The following is a 25,540-nucleotide window of genomic DNA, read 5'->3' as shown; positions in this document are numbered from 1 at the left end:
GCATTCGGTGATGGAGAGCAACACTGGCAATTCAGTTTCTGTGAATCAAAACCTTCCTGTTTGCAAAGGATTAAAAGAGGTAAAGGGGGAGAGTGGCAGGAAGATGAAAGTGTTTTGTTCAGAAGATGAGATAGTTGCAAAAAGCAATGTTAAATGCAATGGGGTATGCTTCTGCAGTTCAGCAATTTAGAAAGATAAATTCTACCTCCTAGACCGCACTGGGGTTTTCTTGATAAAATGTGAGAAGCCTGTCAATCAAATGGTAGACATAATTGTTCTTTAAGCGACCTATTAACATCTCATTCCTTTTAATTAAAAATTGTATTTAAGTTCTCGTTCAGGCCACATTTGAACATTAAAAACTCTTTCCACATGAGGCGTGTTGCAGGTGAAAGGCTGTCACAAGCTGTGTGACACATGTAAAATAGGAGTGATTGAAGTCCCAGTGCAGCAACATGTGGCTTGCCTTTGGCTCCCTGCTGACACAGAGGGAGATGGAGGGATAAGCAGTATCTCACAGAACCACACCCAAACCCTTTGCATTCCTTGCCTAAGAAATTGCTTGTAGTTGCTTATTGTGGCATAGAAAGTTATAATATACAGCATTTGCCATAAGTGTGTCACTTCAGAGCAAGTGATGGATTATGTCCTTCCACACCCCAAAAGTTGTTCTTTGTTCTGTAATTAAAAAATAAATGTTGCAATGTTGAATTGGAAATATTGTGTGCCATACAATAAATTTGTTTTGTTAGGTTGCCTGGGTGTAATTGCAACAATGTCACTGCATTAAACCCGTGTCATGGGGCAATGGTTTCCTGCCCCTACACCCAGTGCCAAGCACTGCTTTGCTTAGCAGCTCTATTGCTGTTTATCTCTGTCAGCCCCTGTGATTATTTTGCTTCTGTGAAACTTATTTTCCTATTTTGTTCCATGCATACTATAAATTATAGTTCTGTTTGAGTGCTAACCACAAATCCCAAACACTGGGAAGCTCTGCCATGCTGGAGTGGCTCAGCTGGGAGCTGGTTTTCAGTTTGCCTGAACTTGTCGGTGATCCGAGGGGAAGAAGGCACTCCAAACCGTGACGGTCTGCTGGGCCCCTTCTACCCATCTGAAAATTGATCCCTCTTAAACAGTTTAGAGGACCCTCGGGGTCTTGCAGCTTACATAAAAAATGAAAGCCCTTCCTGTCTTAGAGCAGTGAAAGCAGTCAATACAAAAGAGAAAAATGGTCTTTTAAGTGTATCCCATTGAATCCATTATCTCGAGGGCCCGTGCTTGATGCTTCATCAAAACATCATCGTCCTATTGATACATGGGGGAGAGGGTGAGGGGGCATTCAGGGGATTTCAGAGAAAATGCTGCAGTACTCTCAGTGCCACAGGACAGGCTAAATGTGATACAAGCCAGAAAATGAGAGCTGCAGAAAAACTGATATGTTCCTCTTATAAAATATTGAATTTTGCATGTTTGAAACAAGCAAATCTTTCAGGAAAAGTTTTGAGTGTTTCTTTTGTGGTATGAAAGTCATGTTGGGCAGCTTGTACAGTAATTTCTTTGCTCTCAATGAGAATTAAATTTGCAGGTTTTGTTTTTTTGGTTTTTTTTTCATTACAATGACAAAGAAAATAAAGGAGCAAATAAAAATCAGTGTTTGTACCATCAGTACATTCTACCCTTGTTGTGGGAAGTAGAGATAGGTTGAACTGCTCTATCATTACCTGAATTGGTGTTGAATTTCTGGTTCTTGTGAGCAAGAGTCAGGATTTCTAGTTTTTAAATGCTGAAGTTTTAAAAATCTTTTGCATGCCTGTACTAACGATTCATATGTTTTTCTTAGACTAGCATGAAAGTAAAATCATTGATTTCTGTTGTTCTGAGTTTGAAGTATTTATAGCAGCACAGTGGAGTTTTTTACCAGATTACAGGGGTAGAAGCTTATCTTTTGCTGTCAGTGTTTCCTTACTGGAAATAGTAAAAATATTGCTCTTTTGTTAAATTATAAGCTGTAAAACAGAAGAAATGGAATTTGTTTTCAATAACTAGTAGCATCAGTAATTCAGAAATACTATTGAAAAAAGGTGTATTTTTGGAAGACAGAACAACGAAGAAGCACTATTTCTGAATGTAACTGAGCTGTCAAACACACATCCTTTGGGGTGTCCTCCATTTCCTTTGGTGGAAGCCTAGCTTAAATAAACTGAGCAGTAGGCAGTGGGTGTGTGCCTTTGCACAACAACATACACCCAGGTGCTTTGTTGGCCAGGGTGATCCCAAAGGCAGAGTGCTGTCAACATTCCTAATTGGTTATTACCCAATAACACACACCCTCCAGTGTCTTGGGACTACAAAATACTTTTTACCTAGCCTTCCTACATGAATAATGAAGCACTTCAAATATTCATCCAATTATAATCAGCCTCTCTCTTGGCTAAGGATTGCCAAATGCAATTGGACATACTTCTGACATAGAATTTCAGGCTATATCTGTGTTGGAAGGGTTTAGTCATAATTCTTGACTTCTGGGGAGAGATTAGATATCACCATGATGGTAATTTCTCCAGCCTCAAAAGCTATTGTTTATTCACTTTTGCTATGAAATTCTAGTTTACTGGCAGTATAATGTGGGAGTTTTAGGAATATTTTTTTCATTTTATGCTTGGAGCTTGTCACATGAAAATGCTCATGTTTGTTTGAAACAATGAGATGTTTTGCTTTTTCTCCAAGCGCTGTGGCTACAGCTGCACAGGACTGAAGTTGCCATAAAGTATGTGAAAAGCAGTTAATGTTTACTTTCAAACATGTAAGCTATATTTATATTCATCTTATATTTTTTCTGAATATTTTACTGCCCAGCACGATTGACTCCTGATGTGCCAGTGGCTGACTTTTAAATATGTTTTTCTCATGCCTTGCTAACATTTTCAAAAACAACGTCCTTATCCTTTGCAGAATATTAAGGTTTAATTTTTCTTTACTGGCTTCTCCTGTCTATGAGCTCCCCTGAGTGGTAATCTTCCCTCTGGCCTTTCAAATCCTGATGAGGGTGGTGCTCTGCTCATGGCAGCTTCCAGCTCTGCTGCAGTAATGCCATAGGGAACCACTCTGGCTCCATTGTGCTGCCACAGAGAAAAGCCCAGTGTCCATCGTTGGAGATGCAAAGGAGATGCATGAGTGGGGAAGTGGTGGCAAATGTTATTCTAGGGAGATGCAAGCTGGCACAACAGTGGCAGCTAGGATACCTGCCTGCTTATTTCCCCTTTGGAAGACCTTATGGGAAAGGGAAGGGAGAAAAACTGCTGCTTTTCTGTAGCTAAAGCGTATTTGGAGGCTCCACTTTTCATCAGGCATTCTCATTTTCCCAGTTTCTAATATTGCAGTCTCATAAAGCGGGGCCTTGGGCCATGCCTCTCATACTGGCCTCCCCTTGCTTAGTAGCTAACCTCGATAAACTCATCAGCAGAGCTACAATTGCACTTTCCCACTTCCACTTTGGATTAATGGTGTAGCTCTCCGAAACTGAATGGATGCTGCTCTCCAGACCACAGAGGTCTGATTCTAGGTGAGCATTTAATTCCCCTCTTGGGAAGTAGAAATAAAAGCCCTAATCAGGTATGTTTCATGCTTCTCTCTTGGGTAGGCTCAACAAAATGAAGGATGAAAAAGATGCTATTGGAAGTCGCTGCTGTCTGCTATCATTACAAAGCATAAAACACTGGTTTGAAAATAGAAACAGCTGGTATGGGTACAACTTTCAATTGTGTTTAGATTCCACATGGGTCAGTTTATTATTTCCTATTAAAATGCAAAGTAGTTCAATCAGAGGCATAAACCCGTCTTCCTTTTGTTTATTAATGAAATCCTGGAAACATGATAAACATGAATGGCCCTGGGAGTGATGAAGAACATATTACAGGTTTGGTACCGTGTAAAAACGTAAAGCTGGCAGTACAGTTCCTATTAGAGAATAAAAATGAGTCATGTTGTTCTGCAAACCTGAGCCTGAGCCTGCAGAAACTCTGCTGGGCTGTGCCAGGCTGTTTCACATTGGAACAACTCATCTGCAGCTCTTCTGGGAGTATTTATTCCAGTACCCCTTTCTGTTCCTGTGAAGGACCAGAGAAAGGGCTCTGTCCCTTGGCCTTGAATGCCAGAATATTTTTTTTTTTTGCAGTGTGCTTCCACTGGGAAAGGTGATGAAAGTTTTGTCAGTTGGAAATTGCAGAGGCTGTAGACAGAGCAAAATAAATGGGGTGAGGTCCCAAAAAAGCAGTCAGTGAAGTCTAGTCCTGATAAAGGTCAAGTTTGTTGTAGCACGTTGCTGACTAAATGCACATCCATCATAACAGAGAGTTTATTTTCCTCACTGATGTCCTAATATTATCCTGCTGTAGTAACAAAATATTGGCAATGGTAGGGCAGGTAGTGTGGAGGGAGTTGATGCCCCTGCTCTGAAGTGACTCCACATGCTTCAGCCAGCAAGAATGTGTTGCTGTCAGCTTTCCCTGCTTCAGAGTTGAGGTGAAGCTCCTTCCTTGTCATGTCTGTCTGTTTCTAATAAATAATAAGCCAGTGATGTGCTCCCAAAATTAGACGTGGAATTTAATTTTGCTTGTGTTCACAGACCCTGAGGAGCGAACATGCTTTGTCTAACTTCAATCCTGCAAAGTAGCCTGAGCTGCTGTCCACAGTCATATGCTGGCTGTTTCTGTGCCCCTCAGTATTTGTTTAGCAGAGGAGGATTTTCCTCAAAGATCAACCAACCCTTGAAGCAGAGTGGAAGAAATACCCCTGCCTTTTGTCGCCTGTTGTGAGGCTCAGTTCTTCATAAACACTTCTCAGAGATCCCTGCAAAGCTGTTGCTGCCTTTGTGTTACCAGTGTGAATATGGTAGACTTGTTCTTTACTGCAGTGTAAATCCCTGGGGCAGACCTCTGCCAGAGGTCTCATAACATCAAAGCACATGGATAGTGGTTGGTGGCAATTAGAGGCAGCAAAGATGGATTATGTGTCTGCACCCACTGTGGCTGGAGCTCTGGGTGGGCTGCAGGATTCAGGGATGAAGTGGGCAGAGCTGCTGAGCAGGAGGGCTTGGGGAAAGCATCTGTTCTGAGGGACAGCTGCAAGCAAATGAGACCTGTTGTCTTGAATCTCTTGTTAACTGCACTGCTGCAGTATCAGTGGTGATATGACAGAGCCCAGTCTGACCTCAGGTGCCTTCTCCCTCCTGTTAAAACCTATCATGGTGCTCAGCAGCAGGTTCTGCCTTCTGCTGGACAACTGGGCAGCCCAGGTCCATTTCGCCTCCTGTCATTAGTTGTGGGTAGTTATCTTGTGGTATACACTGAGGGAAGAAAAGCTGTGCAAAAGTGAGGGGCTAAGAATCTGCACTATCATCTCCCATCACAGGACTGTGAGGTTAAACCAAATAAATACAGACTCTTGTGCATAGGGTGGTTAGCAATATTTAATTTGATGGTCTGACTTCCTAGTCAAAGTTGGTCGTTTTAACATATTATCTTTCTCCAGACTTCTTCCTTTCGTGGTGCTAATTGGCTTCTGCCTGCCACAGAACGAGGAGGTTTTTAGGAAGGTAATGGAAAATTATCAAAATCAAGCTATAGCCCCAAACTGTTTGTTGCAAAACCAGTGGCTTTTGGAGAGATGGGGCTTTGATGAAACAGTGCAGCTTTTGATTACCCTAAACTATTTTCAGTCTTCTGCAACTTTCGATAACGTGGTTCCGCAGATTTCCTGTAAAGATAGCAGAAAACAATTTATATCTATGCCTTGGGGTGAGGAAAGAAAAAAAAAATCAGAAATCTACCAAGACACCTGTATTTTTGCGAAATTAAAATTTTATTACATTCACATACAGAGCAAAAAGCATTGGTATTAACTAAGTACACAACTGAAGGGAATAATGCAAGGTGGTTGTAATGTGTTTGATTTTCAACAGAGGGGAGGAGAACTTTCTGGAACAGTTTTCTGTCCCCAAAAATGCCTGTATCAGAAATTGCATTGTTCTAAAAAACTGTAGGTTTGAAATTCAGTATTTTTCTCAGTTAATTCTTAGCTATTTTTTCTTCTTGTTGTTAAGGAAATTCTGGTCTTTTGGTGTCTGTACCCCTGTGGGTTCTTGATCAGTTTTTTTTTTAGTATTAGTGCAAGCTGCAACTTAATTTATTGATATGAGGGTTGTGTGGTGTTACCAGCATCTGGGGAAAAGGGCACACACAGTATGGAGAAACCCTTAGGAAATGGTGCTTTTTTCGCTTCTATTGTTCCAAGTGTAGTTATATTTTGATCTTTTTAAAGAAAAACTTCACAGTTAAGTGAATGAAATTATGAAAACCTACAAACTCAAGCAGCAGTCTGCTTCATCAGCAGCATATTTCTACTAGTTTAAAAGCAGTGCTCAGCTTAATAGGCATCTCCTTGTTTATTAGCATCCTGGAACCACCCCAGGAAGATTTTCACTGTTGGGTTGTGCTGGTTTCCACCAGGAGGATCACAACAGATGTAGGACATATATCCTCACTGCTGTAAATCCTCCAGACTGATGGAGTTAAGCTTGTTTGAGTGTTTCTCCACAGATCATTTCCCATCTGCATTCAGCACTCATTAGTTGCTACATGACAGAGCTGTCGCAATCTTTGGGGTACACGATCTCTGCTGCAGTGGTGCACAAGGTGTGCGTGGAGTGAGACCCAGCCCCATGTGGGTGGGCTGCCCTCCGTGGGCGTCTCTGTCTGTTCGTGGGCTGTAGTTTGATTCTAGAGTCAGCTCACTTCAATACCCTACTAAAATACTTGAGGCTCAGTCAGAGAGAAAGAGAAAAGTTTTCTAACCAGGTGAGAGCCTGGGAAGCAGTTAGAAAAGAATGTAAATAAGTCTCTAATCTACCTTGTTATTCACATTGTTTATAGATACGTTCTGCCACTGTGTGTCATTCACTGCCCACCAATGGTGTGGGATGTTTTTACTTCAAGACCAATGAAATTAATCTGCATGATGTTCTCTATATAGAGAGCGGTGCATTTAAAATAAAAGAGAGTTCATTTTCTTAACCTTCTGATCTGGAGTTCTCTGTTCCCGTCCTGCTCAACGGCGTCAGCTGACTGCCTGCATTTAAGAAGTGGGGTTCCTAACACACTTTGCAGTATAATAGGGCTTTGGATGTCACTCTTCTGTATTCCTGTAGTGAAGCTGTGGCTCAGGAAGAAGCTAGAACCAGTCAGCTTCTCTGTGTGAGAGTAACCTGAGCTGCCAGGTAAAAGAACTCTTAAATTAAAAAAGTTACAAATTCCTATACAATTTAGGAGCACTACAAACTTTTGCTCTGAATTTAATATATAAATTTGTAATTTTTTATTTAGTGGAGCCCAACTTTTTAAACTTGAAATGAGTGTCTAGGAAGAATGTTAGATTTTGTCTAATATATGAATTTGGTACAGTTAGTTTCTGGTCATTTTTGTGAGTGGGATAACTCACCTTGACATGGGAAGCTAATGCCTGTGCACAGTTTCTGCTTGGACTCTGTGGCTGCTCCAGCAGTGCACAAGCCTGCAGTAGTGTCCCTGTGCCATCACCCAGCACTTTGGGATGCCCTAGAGTATCTCAAGTGGCAACAGGCAGCTGAATCACATCCTGGATGTTGTTTATTAAAGGAACCATGTTGCAACATTTACTTTTGTCATGTGGTATTTTTTCAGATTTTGCTTTCTACAGTTACAGCATCTGTTTTCACATCCGTGGATTAATTATTCCTTGCACCACTAGTTTATGGGGCTGTATTGCTTCTCTGTTGTGTCTCACTTCTCTTCCTTTCTCCTCTCTCTACCTCCTCCACAGGACTGTGTCTGACCTGCTGTTGGGTTTGGTATGGCTGCAGGGATGATTACACCATGGCAGCATCTAATTTAATAAACAATAAAGCCACTGTTTTGTATATGTAAAGTTTGTCAATGGAAATAATGTTATCTGTGTGTTTTTTTATCACCCCACCACCACCAAAATGTTCAGGTGTGGCTTTGGCACTTCCAACCTGTGCAATAAGCATTATTTATTGCTCAGAGCCACTGTCTAAATGTTTCAGATGGACTTTCCTGTCCTCTTAACTGATTAGCACACAGGTTCTGTATGAACTGATTTGGTTAATGGTGTGATTTTTCTAGTTACTGAAGTGCATAAATCACTTCAACCTCTAGCATGGAAGCGATTAAACATGTAAATGTATGGGAATGAGTTATATACAGGTATAAACACATTTCTCTATGAAGACACTTGCATGTGTCCACACTAGGAATCACAGCAATGTGATTGTACTGTGTGTGAGTTAATCAAGAAAAGAGCAGTGTGTTTCTCATATTAAATTCTGTGCTCATAACACCCACCTCTTCCTTGCCTCTGTTGTGTATGCTTTTATGCTATATGGATTGCCCTTCCAGAAGAATTCGTAATCTAGGGTGTTAGTCTGAAAGTACTGCTTTCAGTCTAGGTAGAGGAATCTCTGAGCAGGTGGGCTAAGTAAGTAAGGGAAAATACTAATATTTGAAGTATAATAAATGTGCTATTGGGTAGCTGGCCTTGCAGCTTCTCTAATTGCAATTAAAGTAAGCTTTATAGGAAAAGAACATTATTTGGGCAGCCAGGGTGACCTTTGTAGTTTTCATAGTATATGTGTAATAATACTATCTCCAATACATTTGCGTGCCTCTGTGCAGAGAGATGTGTTGCTTATTTACTAAACGTCATCAGCATCTTCTGTTTCTCCTCAGTTCAGCATGTGTCCCTTGGGCTGTATTTTCTGCATATTATTTAAGTCCTGTTCTGAAGAGTCATTCTTGCATGCTTTCTTCACAACATTCCTTAGTCTGGTACCTTCTTGCTTCACTCAAAGGGGCTAAAAAAATTAAGGCAGGTGTGCTTAGTGGTAGCATCACAGAGGAAATCTGGCACATGCTTGGACAGAGTCCATTTTTCCAGGTCAGCCCTCATCTACCTTATCCATTTTCCCTTCCTGCAGTCCCTTCCTCATCCATTAGAGCTCCAGCATATGAAGCAGGTGTCCCGTGGGCAACAGCCTGCTAGGCTGTACAAACCTGGTTATACCTGGCTTGGGTGCCAAGTTCAGGGTGCTGTGAGAAAAGAGTGGATCATTAAAATCTAAAGTCTAAAATCTTTCACACAAAGGCAGGTTTGCAAATGTGACTTGCAGGAGCATCTCTAATATCTGACATATCTTAACTCGTGAAGCTTGTTTTGACTACCTTAATAGTGTTCTTTGTACAAGTATTTTTTTTCTCCTTTGTCTATTTGTGTAGGGATTTTAAAAAGCATACTGAACGTCTTTTCCACCTTCCCTGGCAAATTTGTCTTCTGACAGTCCAAGCCCTAGTTCAGCAGCAGGGTTGGGACCTGGTAGTCTGTTTTATAGGCTTCTGCTGCACAAGCTAACAGCAGCAAATTGTTGTCCTCTTCATGAACCGCACTTAAGAAGGATGTTACAAAGATTATGTGTGACTTTCATGGGTATTTATTGAAAGCAGAAGAGTGAGGATGTTTGGGAATACTTTATTCCTTCATTCTGGGCTCTGGAGGGTGGTGTTTTCTGGGGACACAGGCACAGATATAGTTAAGACACAGACAGCTAAAAGTTTTAGAAGCGCTTTGTCTCTCTGAATTTTATTCATTAATGGGAAGCTTTTACTTAGGCTTTAATGCAGCAGTGGCCTCTTTCTGTCTCTCAGGAAGCAGTTCCTGTAGAATCCCCCACAGAGCACACAGAGGTTAATTGTGCAGCCTCCTGCTTTTATGGGCTGCAATGAAGAAGGAGCTTGTGCAACTCTTGCAAAGGGAAAGGCAAGTGTGTTCTTGTCCTGTCTATGGAAACGTGTTGTCCTTTCTCTTAGAGAAGGCCGCACTTAACAAAACAACATAGATGTGATTTCTGGCTGAGTAGTCAAAGTTGTGAAGATCTTGGAAAGCTTAATTCATTATGGTTGCCTCGCCATGTTTGTAATTTATATGGAAAGAGGTTCCAGGCATGTGAGAGTGATGTCAGGTTCTCAAAGCAACATCCTGGAAAGGGGCAGAATTAGCAACACCTTACAGATTCTACAAAGCATATACATGCTGTAGTGGGGTCTCTACTGGATTTGGATCCAGAACTTGTTTTGCCACTACTTTTCTAAGGCATTTCATGGTGTTTCCTGATTTCCAGTGATTCGTATGTGGAATTTTGATGCTGAGTCTTCTCAAGGATACAGAGGAAATACTGAGAGCTAATAGTGGTTTGAATGAAATTCATGAAAGCTGAGGGGCAAACTTGATGTACAAAGGAACACATCAAAGGATTTCCCCTATTCTGAGAAGGTATTTTTGTTGGTTGTTTGGTTTTTCTTGATCATGAGTTTTGAAAGGGAAATGGCTCTGGTAGTTTCCAAGCTGCTTTAACGGTGTCCTCTCTTTGTGGAATCTGCATGAACAGGTTTATCAACAGGGATTTGAGGATGGGTATTGTTAACAATCTTTTTATTAAAAAAAAAAAAAAGTTGACAGGCTCACAGGAGGCTGAGTTGAAACTGATTTGTTTTTACTTAAATGTGATCCTAAGACACAAATTCCACTTTTTTACATTGCTGCCTGTGAAGGAGTTCAGTGTTCTGAATATATAGATTATCATGGCCTTTGGGATGTTGTGCATCCACTGGTTTACCTACTTTCTGGCTTTTGGTATTGAATGATAAACACTCCTGTTCTGCTCCTATCCTTCATTATCTGTACTCACAGCCAACCTGACCATCTTAAACATGATTAAAATATAATTCAAAAGTTATTAGCTAATTATGACGCAAAGTACTTAATTTGCCATTGCACCCTAATAACTTAAAGGTACTCCTGGTAGCTCAGTAATAACCATATCATAAGCAAAAGGACACGGTTGCTACTAACTTAATAGGCAGCTTCCCTCAAGATAAAACAAATAACATACCTCAATGAAATCGGATTCAAGCTTAGTAAAATCATCTTGGCAAGCAAAGAGAGTATTTGTTAATTTTTCTGTGAAATGTTATCATTGCCAAGTAAACTTGGTTACAAAAAACAGAGATGGCAAAAGTATTTGCATGAATAATTGATTTAACATTTCATTGGTTTAGGTGATTTTAGGAAAAGTGGTTTTGCTATGCTCTGGAAAACTAGAAAGTTTTTAAGGACTTATTTGCAAGATTCCAAACACTGTAGGAGATGTGGGGGTTACAGGCTTGTAGATTGTTCTTTGGTATATCCAGTGTGTGCACAAGCCTGAAAAGAAAGAAGACTAGAGATGGCATTTTAAAAGGCTAAAATCTTAGTGGTCAAGCTGTGGCTATGGTCCCTGGGTGTGCAGGGAAGGCCATGTGTGTAGCTCCTTTTTGCCTGATGTCCTCACAAATACCTCGAGCGAATTGCTCTCTGTGATGAGAGGGATGATGGCAGATATCTGCAGCCTCCTGCCCTGCTCTGAGTCTCCAAGATCTGGCAGGTGAGTCACTCAGGTTGCTGGCTGGTCCCAGAGGTGTCTGAAAGTTCTAGAGGAAGAGAGGGGCAGTGGCACCAGTCTGTGGACAGTGGTTTGGCTGAAGAAACACCTATTTGGGGATTGCAAGGCTTCAGTTTTCTGGAGACATATCTGTATGGTAGCAAAAGGAGTTGAAGGTATGTTTGGTATCTGAAGACAAGCGAAAATGTGAGGATCAAGGATGTATTCAGTCAGAGGATATTCTGAATTGGAATGGATCCACAAGGATCATCGAGTCCAGCTCTTAGTGAATGGCCCATACATGTCTTGGGAAATGTCAGTGACTTCAGTGTCTGTCAGATGGAGGAACCTCTCTTTCTGAAAAGTGATGGGGTTTGTGGGGTAAAGATCCTGGTTTGGGGTGGGAGAACAACTGGTGAGTAGAGGATAGACCCCTCTCAGCCATAGCTGAAGCCTGTAATGCAACCTAAAGATCCAGGAGGCTTGGCTGACATGGTATTGAGATTGCTTTTAAAACACTTACCTGCCCAGCCTTGTGTGAAAAAATGCAGATTAGGGTTTCAGCCTGTTCCTCTTATCAGTCTGCATCTCCCTGGTACACCAGAGCAGAGAGAGAAGGAATATGGTAAACAGAAACTCCCTGGCCCATCCACGGTCTGGGGTAGTGCTTTCCTGGCCTCACCCTTGTTGCCATCTTGCAATGTGGGAGATTTGATTGTGGCAATGTGGTTTCCATCTACCTGCATATACTGTTCTCTGATCACGAGTCAACAGCTCTCAACATCCCATCCCAACAATTTATTCCTTCCTATTCTAAAATGTCAGCATTTCTATCAGTGCCAGTTGTGTCTGGGTACATGATGGTCCTGAGTTTGGGAATGAGGGTTTGAACATCCTGGGAGAAGGCTGTGACAGAGACTACATTTTTGAACTGGCTTCTGTTGAACATTCAGGCACCCTACACCCACCAGGGTGACTGACTATCAACCAATATGTTCTGTACACCAGGGGAGTTGCTGTATTAGCTCTATTTCATGGTGTAATAATTAGTTCTGGTGTGAAACTCCTAAGTAGCTAGGTCACCTCTTTAGCAGGGAAATTACAGCTTTTATTTTTTTTTTTGGGAAAACAGAGGTTAGGGTGCTTCTACTGACATGTGGAGCCATTTTTTAATTTACTCCTGTGTTTGCTGTGACCCATGTGTCCATGTTTGTTCCGCTGTCATTTCAATATATGTCTCTCATTCTCCACGCTCATCTGTGGTGTAGAAAGACATAGTTTGCTCTCGTGTCAGTAGCGTTCCTGCAACATGACTACACCATGTTGTGCAATTCATGCTTTTCCAGTTAAAGTGTCGGTTTGTCCATCTGGATTAGATCCAGCGGCTATTAGTTCATTTTGTAATATGTCTGATTGGCTTTCATCTCTGCTCCTGATGCTGCCTCTGATCAGGCAGGTTGTAGCAAATCCCATGTTTCTCTTTTTTTTTTTTTTTTTTTTTTTTTTTTTTTTTTTTTTTTTTTTTTTTTTTTTTTTTTTTTTTTTGTCTCTAGTGTGTTCCTTGATGATACCATGTCACTCATCATTTCAGATCCTTCCCATCTGCTCCTCGCATGCTTTGCTCTGCCTTTAAGATTATTCACCACTTTTTGTCTATCTCACTTCTTTCTAAATGCCTTATGAGCCCTCTGAGCTTGCCCCTACCTTTTCTTTTACTGTCATGCTGAAGTAACAATCTTAAGATGTTTGAAATCTTCTCCATGTAAATGATTCAGTTCCTTAATCTTTAGCAAATATTTATACAAAGGTTTGACATCCTTTTACTCAGTATTTGGCATTTATCTGTTCTTTAAAATGCCATGTAACTTCTTTTTTTTTAATCTTGTGAGAACTGGTGTTTAAATACCTCTTCCTGTACATTCTTCTTCTCTGTAATTTTGGCTCCTATATAAATATATAAATAGTTTTTCTATAGAAAGTTTAATGAGCTTTTAGTTTTTAATACATTTTTCCCCTGTTACCTTTGCTTTATAATTATTTGTATTCATGCATCTTCTCATAATGTAGGAACTGTATGTGCCAAGAAATTCCTGAGACTCATGGACATGAAACCTTAAATTAAATGTAAGAAGAAAAAGATAAGAACAAATTATAATAGCACTGAGAGCAAGAGATTACAACAGGGTATTTGCTTAAAATGTGGTTTTCATAATATATGTTCCTGAAAATTGCAAATGTATTCTGTTATGTTTATGAGCCAACTTTTGTTATGCAGAATTATAAAGGTTGCTATATATTCAGTCTCTATGGATCCAAATGATGTGAATTACTCAAAAAAAGAAAAGCAGGTTGATACTGTCTAAGTGGTTCTCTGAAAAAAAAAAAAAAAGAAAAGAAACATTATCATTCTCCACTTGGGTAGGATAACATTTCTCACTGGTGTGGACACCACTTCAACTGTACTAGCTGCTAGGGGACGGTGCAAAATTATGTAATTTAGACATATGAGGAAGTAAAATTAAAGAGCCATGAGATGAGCATACCATTAAACAGATCTAATTTATAATGGACTCTTATGCAAATTGCCTTTGAGCACTCAGTAAAAGAAAATGAAAAGAAATTAATAAGGACAGCTGGGACTAAAAAGTTGCAGAGGAAAAAAAGTAAAAGCCTGTTACAGCTCACTCTCCACACACTCCAGAGTGTTAAATAAGCATTCCCATTAGCCACATAAATATAATGATGTGATAATAAAACTTGCACTTAACTTTCAAGGACCAAACTCCTAATCACTTTGCTGCAGTGGCTCCAACCAGATGAGTAAGATTTCAAATAAAATACATTTACTCTGTCATGTGATTCATTATTGGAGAGAGAGAGATATGTTTTCACAAGTATTTTGCTCTTTGCTAGCTGCTGAATATCCTCCCTCGGTGAAATCCAGGCAGTTACTTGCCTTGCCATTAGTGTGGGATTGCAGGTTCCAAGGCATCACTGTTGCTCCTCCTGCTGCACAGCCCCCTCTGATGGGTTAAGAAAAGGACTTCTCACCAGTTTTCCTCCCTTTTTGTTGTTCTGTGAAAGACATGGGGAGCACAGAACTCTGACAGATCAGAAATGTTGAAAGTAGTTTATTGCGAAAGATTTTCAGTTAGTTTGGAGTCTGTGGTGTCCTCTGATAAAGATGTTAAAATACTGAGAAATTATATACTGAATATATTCAATTATAAGAAACCTGTATTTTCTCAGAGGAGAAATGTTTTATTTCTACCTTAGTTTGAAAGTGATGTAATATTCTTCATGTTTGCAAACATCAAGGCTTGCAGCTTTTCCATGTTCCCCGGATCCTTTTGATTACAGAAATGAAGAATTTTAGCTCTGTCCAGTGAAGCCATTAAAACAATCTGTAGAACTCTGTCATTTTTTCTTGGCATGAAGAGAGTTTTGCAATAGTTGACTTGTTTAATTACTACTGGCCATCCTAGTGTTCCTAATTATTGCTGCTTTCCCACGTTTCCAGCTGAGGCAGAATATACTAAAGTGAAGTCTTTTCTCTTTATGTGTATAATAATAATATATTTAAATATATATACAACGAGAGAGCAAGGCTATAAACACACTATGTATACAGTTTTGCTGCAGACAGTATATTTTTATACTTGACAAGCAGAATTTTTTTCTGAAGAATTTGAGAAATCCTGCAAGCAATGTCATCTTCCTGTGCTAGCTTTTTGCTATAGAAATTCTGTTACAGGAGCGCTGATCTGTGGGAAGAAAGATCCATCCCTGTGGTATTTTATGGAATTAAAGGAATGATCTTTTCCATTCCCTGTTGTTTTTTCTCCAGTAAACAGGGCTTGTAGCTATACCTAGTTTGTGTCCTTTAAGTAAAACCAAATTCTCTGATGGAACAGGGTTTTCCACTGGTTATATTTTCAACCCTTGAAGCATTCGATTTCTGACAGTGGAATATGATACTTAAAGCCACAGACATTAATTATTACCCATTGGAGGTCGCACTTTCAACCCATGGGACGTTAATTTTCCCGACATATGGAAAATTCCAGCCTGTTAGTTTTAATTAAATATTTCAGAAGCACATTTTCTTGTAAATGGACTACAGTTTCTTATCCTTTACCCTTGATATTTGGCTAATTCTGCATATAATTATCATCTTATTTTGCAAGCCTCCTTCAAAGTGCTCTCCTGGCTCGAAACTCCATTCAGCTGTTACGTATTTGTCATTTAAAAAAGAAAGGTGTCTTTGCCAATCATCAGCCAACGTTGTCAAGAAGGAGATGGGGAAAAACATCTTTCAGGTTTTCTTGTGAAGTGAAATTATAATGACTTACCAGTTCCTTCTTGTGCTAGCAAACTGGTGTCTCTTAAGCATGTATAATCCCAGTGTGTGGCCAAGCAGGAGTGCAGGGAGGATGGTTATCAAACTGTATTGTGCAGAGGCAGGGAGGATGGTTATCCAATTGTATTGTATAGAGGAAGTGACAAGTGAGGCATGAGAGAGTGCTTCCCACTGTGCCCCTGGGAACACAAGAGTTCCTGCTGAGGATGCTGGAAGCTGAGGATGCTGGTTATTCCCCAGATCCTGGCATAGCCCAGTCTCCTCTCCTGATGGGTGTAGATTAGGAGCAGGACCATGTCACCAGATTTGGATCCCATAGTAGTACCTCAGGCTTTTCCCTGAAGGCCGTATGAAGGAAGCTGGAATCTACATTTTTCCGTCTGAAAAGGAAAAAAGTTTTAATTTTCTTTACAGAAGTCTCTCTGCTGAGGGTCTGTCCTTTCAATGCTGTTTTAATATGTGAAAGTGTATTGCAGATCCTGGGAGAGGAGTCAGGAGGGAACTGGGACTTTGCAGTTCCTGGGATTTTGCTGCTGCTGCTGTTGCTGCTAATTGCTGCTAGTTGCTGTTGCTGCAACTAATGCAGCCCTTTCTGTTAACACTTCCAGTCCATTCCCAAAGCCATTCAGGTCCCAGGTAGCACTCCCAGTGGCTGAGCACTCTCCTCAGCATTATGGTTTTGTCTGAAGGCTCCATCCTCTGATACTATCTTGCTCTTCTCTAAACAATTAATAAAATGGAGACAAAAAGCCTAGAGGTTTAAAATATGTAATTATATAAGTAATTTAGAACTAGGAAAATGCTGCAGAAACCAATTACAATTATACATTTCAGTAATGACTGACTTGGCCAAATACATGTTTTGTGTGTGAATTCCATGATAAATTTGAAGATGACATGCTTGAGTATAAGGGAAAATTAATTCTAAATGCTGAGTACTTCCATATTAGACATAAAATGTGGCTCATACACCACGTGAACAGGAGCCTGTGTTATACGGGCTGTCACAGCTTAAATTTTGAGCAGCAGGGCAGGCAGTAACAAGTCTTTGAGGAAGAAAGCTCCAATAGTTCAAGGGATGGCTTTGAAAAAAAGGTGTTCTGTACCTGCTCATGATGCAAAATATATTTAATTCCTTATATGTTACAGATTTCATGCAACTTGAATTGATTCATGCATTTATTACAGAATTGTAAACGGCCAGCTGGGGTTAATAGAGTTTTATTTCTTTTCTGGTCTCCTCCCAGCTGGTGAGAAACTATAGATGAGATTTGTATTCTGTTCACAACTTACATATATACCTGCTCCAGGCACAGACATCATTCCAAACTCTATTTGGGTTGCCTGTGCCATTTTCAAAGGGAGGATATTTAGCTGTTGATGCAACACAGTGTATGAGCGCCTGGAGCCCTGCCCCTCTGCAGTTCCCTGAGACCCTGCTGCAAGCCCTGCTGCCTCCTCCTCTTTGGGAGACACTTCTGTCTTTTGCCTCTTGAACGCCTTCTAGACATTCTGCTGGCCAGTGGATGGGGCATCTCTCAGCCCGGAGTGCTTTGTGCAGCCAGGAGGGATGATCACCTCTGAGTATTTGGTGTCATTTTGTTTTATTGCTGGTGGAGGGGGTTCATTGTTTATTCACTGTTTTTAAAACAAAACAAAAACAGTGTGCCATGACAGTTTGTTATCAAAAAGTACTTCCACATTGCACGTAGAGACATATGAACAGGCACACAAAATCAGACCTGCCAGTCACTCCTGCTCATTTCATTGGGAAACCACGAGTGACTCAGTAGTGTTTTGCAAATGCCCCAGTACAGTAACAAAACATTTATTTGGTGTTGCTCTGAGGGTTTTGTTTGGCTTTTTCAGCTCTTGCAATTGCTCTAACTAAAGCTGGTTTGGGAGACCCACATCCAGAAACGTATGTGTACCCAGTGGTTGATGTTGCAAGACCTGTTGCCAAGCAGAGGCTCTCTGGGTGGCTGTGTGGTTCTGGTGACCAGTGGATAGTGTCTAAAAGCTGAGACATTTTTCTGTATTATTTGCGTGTTTTGACTGATACCTGCCACAAGCACTTAACTGTTACATTAAAGCATTACCTCACATTGAAATGTTATCAACTCTGTACCCTCATCTTTATATTACCACAGTGTGCTGCCCCTCACCTTAGCTGTGCCTGCCCTAATGTTGGCTTCAGTAAATGGTATCCAAAAAGTGACCTGGGTTTAAAAAACAAGTGAAAACCAAGCAAAGAACCAAACCAAACTATTCCCCAAGTACAGTTTCCAAACTAAATCAAGTTCCCTATGCAGTGCTCTGTAAAGCAGAATGAGTCAGTCCAGGGCGTTGGAGCATCTAGAGGGGATGGGCTGTGCTGAAGGAGACTATCAAAAGAGGTGTCCAAAATAATTGAGGGGTTGTCATTTTATGAGGTACAGATTGGGGCAGTGAGGTGGACAGGGGAGGCTGCTGGCCTGGCTTCTTCCCTTCAACCTCTCCAGCTGTGCTGCTTATAACTCAATGAGGCCATGCTGGAAAATATGCAGCTTACACACTGGTTTGAAACCAGCCCTTTTCTAATGAAAGAAAGCCACAGAGCAGCTTCAGTGAAGTTTGCATGGGAAGGTTTTGTAGTGCTGAGCTATTTGAGCAGCTCTTGAGCTGAGCTTAGTCTGACTGTGCTCCTTGTCTCTTGTTTCCTCTCCAGAATTGGCCGGCTTTTCGATGGCACGGAGCCCATTGTCCTCGACAGTCTCAAACAGCATTATTTCATCGACAGAGATGGGCAGATGTTCAGATATATCTTGAATTTCTTAAGGACATCGAAACTCCTCATTCCTGATGATTTCAAGGTGAGATTTCAAGGGACTTGGGTGTTTTGCATGTACGTTGGTAAGGCAAGTATCTGGTGTGTAGTCAAAACAGAGCCCTGGATAGGGAAGGTGGACTTGCAGGGTGTGGTGTTTGATTTCGGGTACATGGCAAAAGTAAGAATGGGGTTGCTAAAGTGGTGTCTTCCTTTCCTAGAGTGGCTCCAATACTAAATTTCCTCCTCCTGGCTATAGTGGTAATAAAGCATCCTTGCCAGATTTGACCTAGGGAAATTAAATGTTGTACCATACTCACGGAAACAGAAGCAATGTTACAATCTGCAACTGACTGCTTGTGAGCTTTGCTGATTACTTGTCCTCTTATCCATTTTTATGCTTCCCCAGTGATTGCAGCAGCTTCATTTTCCACTCCCACACTGAAATTCAGAAAATGGTGTGTGAATCACAATATTGACAAAATAAACTGCACACATGGTAATATTTGGGCATTAAGTCATAGAATCTTTTCTCCCTCAGACTTTTTAATGCATACTACAAGTTTAATTTTGGATTTTTAAAGAAGTCAGGAATGAATAGTTCTATGTTTATTATTTAAACTTTAATAAAGAGCCTGCTTTTTTTTTTTTTTTAGTTTTTAGTGATAAAATTAATTAATGGTAGTTCAATGTCAGACAAAGCCTACAGAGGCAGAGCTTCAGAATCCATGTGATATTTATCTGCTAGTGAATATAGTGGTGTCTTCAATCAGAACAGATCCTTACCTTCACTTAATGATCACACATCAGTGCACATGGTTCACTGCAGGAAATGCAGTAATTGTGACTGAACAGGAGAGGTGATGGGTGATGAGGCAGGGATGGAGCAGTTCACACTGGTATGCAGTCCTTTTCCCCTCACACCTGAGACAGTTTTTCAGGCATTTGGGCATAAGAGGTGTGAGGCTGAGTTCAAGAGCTGTATTTCAGCAACCTTTGAATCATCTGCTGCTTTGAATCATCCTTGCTGCTCCCATAGTGACAAGGGCAGGTCTCCCTGAATAACGTGGGAGTTTGGAGTGAACAGATAAGCATCATTTCCTTCTTTTGAAGCCTCAGCATGGCTGCTCTTGGCACTTCTGCAGGTAATCAGAAATACAGAAAAAGGAAAAGCCACCTTTCATGCGATATTAAGAAATTACATATGTAGAGCTTTTTAAGCACATAAATATACTGTAGCTGTGTTGAAATTAAAAATGTAATTCCTGGCAAGTTCACCCAACTGTGATGTTCAAAGGGATGTCGTCCCCAGTTATGCTTTAAGGTGTACAAAAAAACAGTGATTAAGATGAATAGTGTTTTTTGTTTCTTAGAAATACATAGGTTACATTACTTTTTTGTTACACAATAAATGTAAGCAGTATTTTTACCATGATTTAGCTGTCCTCATCAAGTATTTGGTTTCTAGTTCAAATTCAGGACCATATTAACTGTTAGCAGGCTTTTCTTGTTGTCATTCTGTTTCTCTCTCATTCCTAATTCTCATGTGTCTCTTTCCTCAGTATAAATATTTTCCAAACGGTTTTATGCTCTTATACCTAGAAAAACAAGACTTTTTTTTAAAATGTTTTTTAAATTTAAAAAATGGCAGTAGGCAGACTCCACATCATCAGTTCTAAATTACTTCTGCAGTGGCTATGCCTAGAAATGCATTCCCTCTGCTCTGGCATTTGAGATGATGTAGTAAACAATACTAGTGGCAATATAGGAAGTATTAAAAAATACTTAATTTTTAAAATGCACTAATATGTGCAAACATTATGCAAATATCTGAATCATTTTACACTAACAAACATTGCAGGCTTCCTCATTTACATTCTTATACCTGTTATAATGCCTGCTAGTATTGCTGTAAGACACAATGGATCCTAGTGATGAATTTTCTAAATCCTGATTGAATTCTGTTCCATCTGTTCAATGAGATCATTATTATATGACATCACTGTGGGGATGAAATATGGGAAAAAGTGGGATTTTTTTTTGCAGAAAGGAGTTGAGCAAGCATAGCCTTTCTCTACTCTTGTAAGTGCTGTTATACTCATTGTGTTTCAAGTGGCTGATGGTTGGTTTTTGCTCGCACTGTTACTTTATTACACCTTCCTACACAGTAATTACGAGCTCTGTCCGAAGGGCTCCAGACCTAGAGCAGCGTTGGCCTGAATATCCGTATACCTTAAACACCACATTAGCAATGCCTCTCTTAATTGTGCACAGTAATGTGTGTGTCTTTCAGGACTACAGCTTGTTATATGAAGAAGCAAAGTATTTCCAGCTTCAGCCCATGCTAGGAGAGATGGAACGGTGGAAACAGGACCGGGAGAGTGGCCGCTTCTCAAAGTCTTGCGAGTGCCTGGTGGTGCGAGTTGCCCCAGATCTCGGCGAGAGGATTACGCTGAGTGGAGATAAGTCACTGATAGAGGAGGTGTTCCCGGAGATCGGGGATGTGATGTGTAATTCTGTCAACGCCGGCTGGAACCACGACTCTACACACGTCATCCGATTCCCGCTGAACGGATACTGTCACCTCAACTCAGTTCAGGTAGGAAGTCACACGTGCATTTTTAGAAAGGGAGCTGCTGGCCAGGTACCAGTGGGCTGACCCTGTTCCATGTCACTAGAGCGTTTTGGTGAGCAAATCAGCTGGAGGCTTTAAGCAAGTTACTTACTTCTGTGTGTCGAGTTGTCTTTCTCCATTTAATTCATGTATCACCAAATCTCTTTGCAGACAAACTACAGTAGTGCTAGAATTTTCTGTGGTCATAGGGAAAACCCTTCACTTTCACTCCCAGTGTTTTTTCCTCATTTTTTATACCATAGTATAAAAATCACACCTGATGCGATCGATAGGACAAGGGATAATGACTTAAACTAAAATAAGGTAGATTTTTACTAGATAAAATGAGAAAATTTTTCAGTGAGGGTGATGAAACACTGGAACAGGTTGCCCAGAGATGTGGTGGATGCCCCATCCATGGAGATATTCAAGGATCAGGCTGGACAGGGCTTTGAGCAGCCTGATTTAGTTAAAGATGTCCCTGCTCATTGCAGGCGGGTTGAACTAGATCTTTAAAGATTCCTTTCAACCCGGAGTATTCTGTGATGCAGTGTAGCAATGTCTAAAATCAGTAGATGTTATGAAATGGATAAGAAAAAATCTGGGAGACAAATGCAGATAATTCCTGGAATAATTATGATCAACTTCAGCGTTAGTGTTATCTTTTTATCCTTTGTTGGTTAAAAGCAGCCAACCTCAGACACCTGCCTGCCCCTAGTTAGCACATCCTGCATAGCCAGCACTTCCCATGTGAAATCATCAATGGCACAATCAATGTTGTGTGGTTTAAATGCACCTCCTAAATGCTGCAGGCTCATGGGTGAATTCCTTTATAGAATAGGCTTGCAAGCTGGGCTTGGCATCTTTTCATCTGCCAGGTCCCACTGTTCAGGTAGAGAATCACAGAGTCATCAAGGTTAGAAAAAATCTCCAAGATCAACAAGTTCAACCTTTGATCAAACACCACCATATCAACTAAACCACAGCACTAAGTGCCACATCCAGTCATTTCTTGAGCATTTCCAGGGATGGTGATTCCACCACTGCCCTGGGTAGTCCATTCCAATGCTGAACCACCCTCATAGTGAAGAAATTATTTCTGATGTCCAACTCAACCTGAATGTCCCCTGGTGCATCCTGAGGCCATTTCCTCTTGACCTGTTGCTGGTTTCCTGGTAGAAGAGCCTGACACCCACCTTGCAACAGCCTCCTTTCAGGAAGTTTTAGAAGGTCACCCCTGAGCCGCTTTTTCTCCAGATGAAGCAAGCTGAGCACTGGGGCACACTCTGGAGGCTGGCCAGGCACTGTACTCATGCTAGCACTTAATGCAAGGGTCTATATTGACCTATCTAGACCTATGTTATGCTTGGACAGCTGTCTCTTACTGGCTTTGACTGTCATGTTGAGACATCAAAATTGTTTTGTCATAGAGATTAATGCAAATTTGGGACAGCCTTAGATGTCAGATTACAACTGAAAAGGAGTTTCAAGGATGGCTGCTTAGTTATATCATATGATAGTTATCAAGGCAGGTGTATCCATCAGCACTTTGTCACTTATTCTGATGCTTACATTTTTGTTGCACAAATAAGAATTACAAAGCATATTTACTGATGTGAAAAACCTGAGTCAGAGTAGCAAAATATGTACAAGCTTCAAGAGAGGTAATGATCCCACACTGATAGCAGGAGGATGTAAGCATCTCCCAGTACTAATAAAAATGGGAGACAGGACGAGGACTACCTGTAGACCTGAAGAGTGAGGTACAGACCAAATGGATTGTCCAGGGCTGAGTTAGTTTCCAGAGTTGCTTCCACCACATTTTTTATCAGGATCCAAGTTCTCCTGTTCTTTTTTTTTAGTAGCTTGCACCAACACATTTGGGTAGGGGCAGGGGATTTTGGCATATATTGTTTAAAGCTAAAGATCACATGTGTTTTGATCACTGTTTGCAAGTCTCTTTTCCTATCCCTTCCTTTTTTATGTGACTGCTGGGCAATTAGCCATGCTCAAGTACTTTGGAAAGACATTTGCCAACCTGAAGCATTTTATGTAAAGATGTGGCATGTCTTCTTTGAAGCATTTTTAAACCTCAGCCTGCTTCTTCCCCTGCCCTAGTCCTTTGAAGTCTTCTGCTGTTCTGCTTGCCAGTGTTGTGCCAGCATACATGCAAGCCAGTTTGACAACTGATGAAACAGCTGGGAAAGCCCTGATAGGCACCTGATTCCAGCACAACCCTTGTGAGGTCTGGTCATGCTGAATAGAGGGTCCCAAATCCTCTGGGGTCCAGAGGCATCAGCCCCTTCCTTGGGTTTGGCAGCTGTCAGGCTGACCCTGGTAAATCCCACGAAGTCTCCTTCACAGGTGAGGCAAAGGAAGCCCAGAACAGTTGAAGATGATGATAAAAGTAACAAAGAGTTGGTTTTTAACTCTCTAGTAAATATCATGGTAGGTTTTCTTAAATTATAACCATTGTTATCTACACAATCATCATTTCATTGTGGTGTTTGCTCAGCATCTGCTGTGCAATCATGTATTTGCCCATTTGTATTGTAAAAATTCTGTGAAGCAGAGAATGTGTTTTTCTAGTCACGTTTCTATGGCCAGAAGAAGACTAGATTTGTTGGCAGTACTAAAAAAATAATTTTTTTTTCTTTTTTTTTTGCTCAGTGGCCATAGTCAACAGAAATCAATCCAATACAGTTAAGCTATGTAACCACTTTTTTTTCCCCTAGCTGAATCCATTTGAAAACAGCAGTTATTATCACTGGACAGCAAATAGTCTGTTAATTTACTTATACATTGGTGTTTGTTTCCTCTTTTTTGCAGGTACTTGAGAGGTTACAGCAAAGAGGGTTTGAGATTGTTGGCTCATGTGGAGGTGGGGTGGACTCTTCCCAATTCAGTGAATACGTACTGAGACGAGAACTCAGAAGGACATCTCGTGCACCCTCTGTCATTCGAATAAAGCAAGAGCCTCTGGACTAAAATGGACATGTTTCTTTATGCAAAAAAAAAAAAAAAAAAAAAAGAAAAACAAAGAGGAAAAACAAAAAGGGGGACATTTCATGTGCGGTTTGGACTCCAAACAAGTCCTGGAACTAAAATGAATAAAAGAAACATTTATATCAAATATAGAGACCACACCTGAATTCATATGGGAACACTTGGAATAGTAGTGATAATAATAATAACCTCATGGTATAAAAGAAAACACACACACACACACACACACACATAAAAAAATATGTATGTATATGTATGTCTGTACATATATATATGTATGTATATGTCAAGGGGTAGGAAATGCAATGACAAAATGTGGTAGATGAGGTCGGTGCTGTGATGGCCATTAAGTGTCCTAGGCCCTTCCCGGGCCCACTTAACGGTGAACAAGCCATTGCCGGGGGGGATTCATGGACTATTCTTCACCCATTTTCATTGCCAAACAGCCATCCACTTTTTAATGTGTACACACCTTGACTCAACTTTATTTGCATATGGAGGTTTATGTCTGTCTTTTTTAGAGGTGGATGGGCAGGTGTTCAGGAGACAACCATCCATTGCATTGGAAAGCTGAAATTTTAAATGTAGTTTGTACAGAAGTCGCACACTTTTTGTCAGCCCTCACAGATGTGAAAGGTTAACTTTTCTTTTGAATGAGTTTTTTTGTTGTTTTGTTTTGTGTTTTTCAAAGGGGGCCAGAATAATTAATATTTGGTAGAGATGCTCTGGTTTGAATCTGCTGCTTTCCTACAATTTTTTCAAATTTTATAATGTATTAAATACAATAAACTCCTGTTTAAAATAACAAGGGTCTGGTTTAAGCAAACAGAAGCAGAGAGGTGGGATGGCACTGCACTCCAGCATGTACAGGGGCAAGGCAGTGGGCAGGCAGAGCTGCCTGCACAGGATGGTGTGAGTTTAAGGCAGCAGGGGCTGTTGAGGGATCTTGTGGTGAGGTGCACATGGCTGCTGTTCCTTCAGCACTGCCCCATTTGGAAGAGAAACTGTTGGTCAGATACGAAAATAACACCAGCTCAGCCCAGGGAAACCTATCTAAAAATGACACCTGGTTCTGTAACCTTCAGTGCCACAGTGAATCCTTGCATCATTCCCTCTTGATTAAGGAGTTGGCAGCTTTGACTCTCCAATCCCTTGCCTTGCTGAGTGTTAGTCAGCCTGTTTGATTTTCAGGTTCCTCATTTCCCTCATTTCAAGCCGTTGTTCTTCTGT

General features: G+C 40.8%; 1 protein-coding gene across 1 annotated transcript in view; it reads left to right on the top strand.

The window, feature by feature from the left end:
* The window catches only part of KCTD1 (potassium channel tetramerization domain containing 1), a 66,925-nt gene extending 41,807 nt beyond the window's left edge, over positions 1-25,118 (top strand). The window contains 3 exon segments of the mRNA XM_053994879.1: positions 18,592-18,736; positions 20,984-21,289; positions 24,134-25,118. Coding sequence (XP_053850854.1) covers positions 18,592-18,736; positions 20,984-21,289; positions 24,134-24,292 — 610 coding nt within the window. The 3' untranslated portion in view covers positions 24,293-25,118.
* Positions 25,119-25,540: the final 422 nt, after the last annotated feature.

This window comes from Vidua macroura, chromosome 1, assembly GCF_024509145.1.
Source record: "Vidua macroura isolate BioBank_ID:100142 chromosome 1, ASM2450914v1, whole genome shotgun sequence".
NCBI lineage: Eukaryota > Metazoa > Chordata > Aves > Passeriformes > Viduidae > Vidua > Vidua macroura.
The sequence above is the reverse complement of the archived record's forward strand: the minus strand, read 5'-3'. Positions and strand labels throughout refer to the sequence as shown.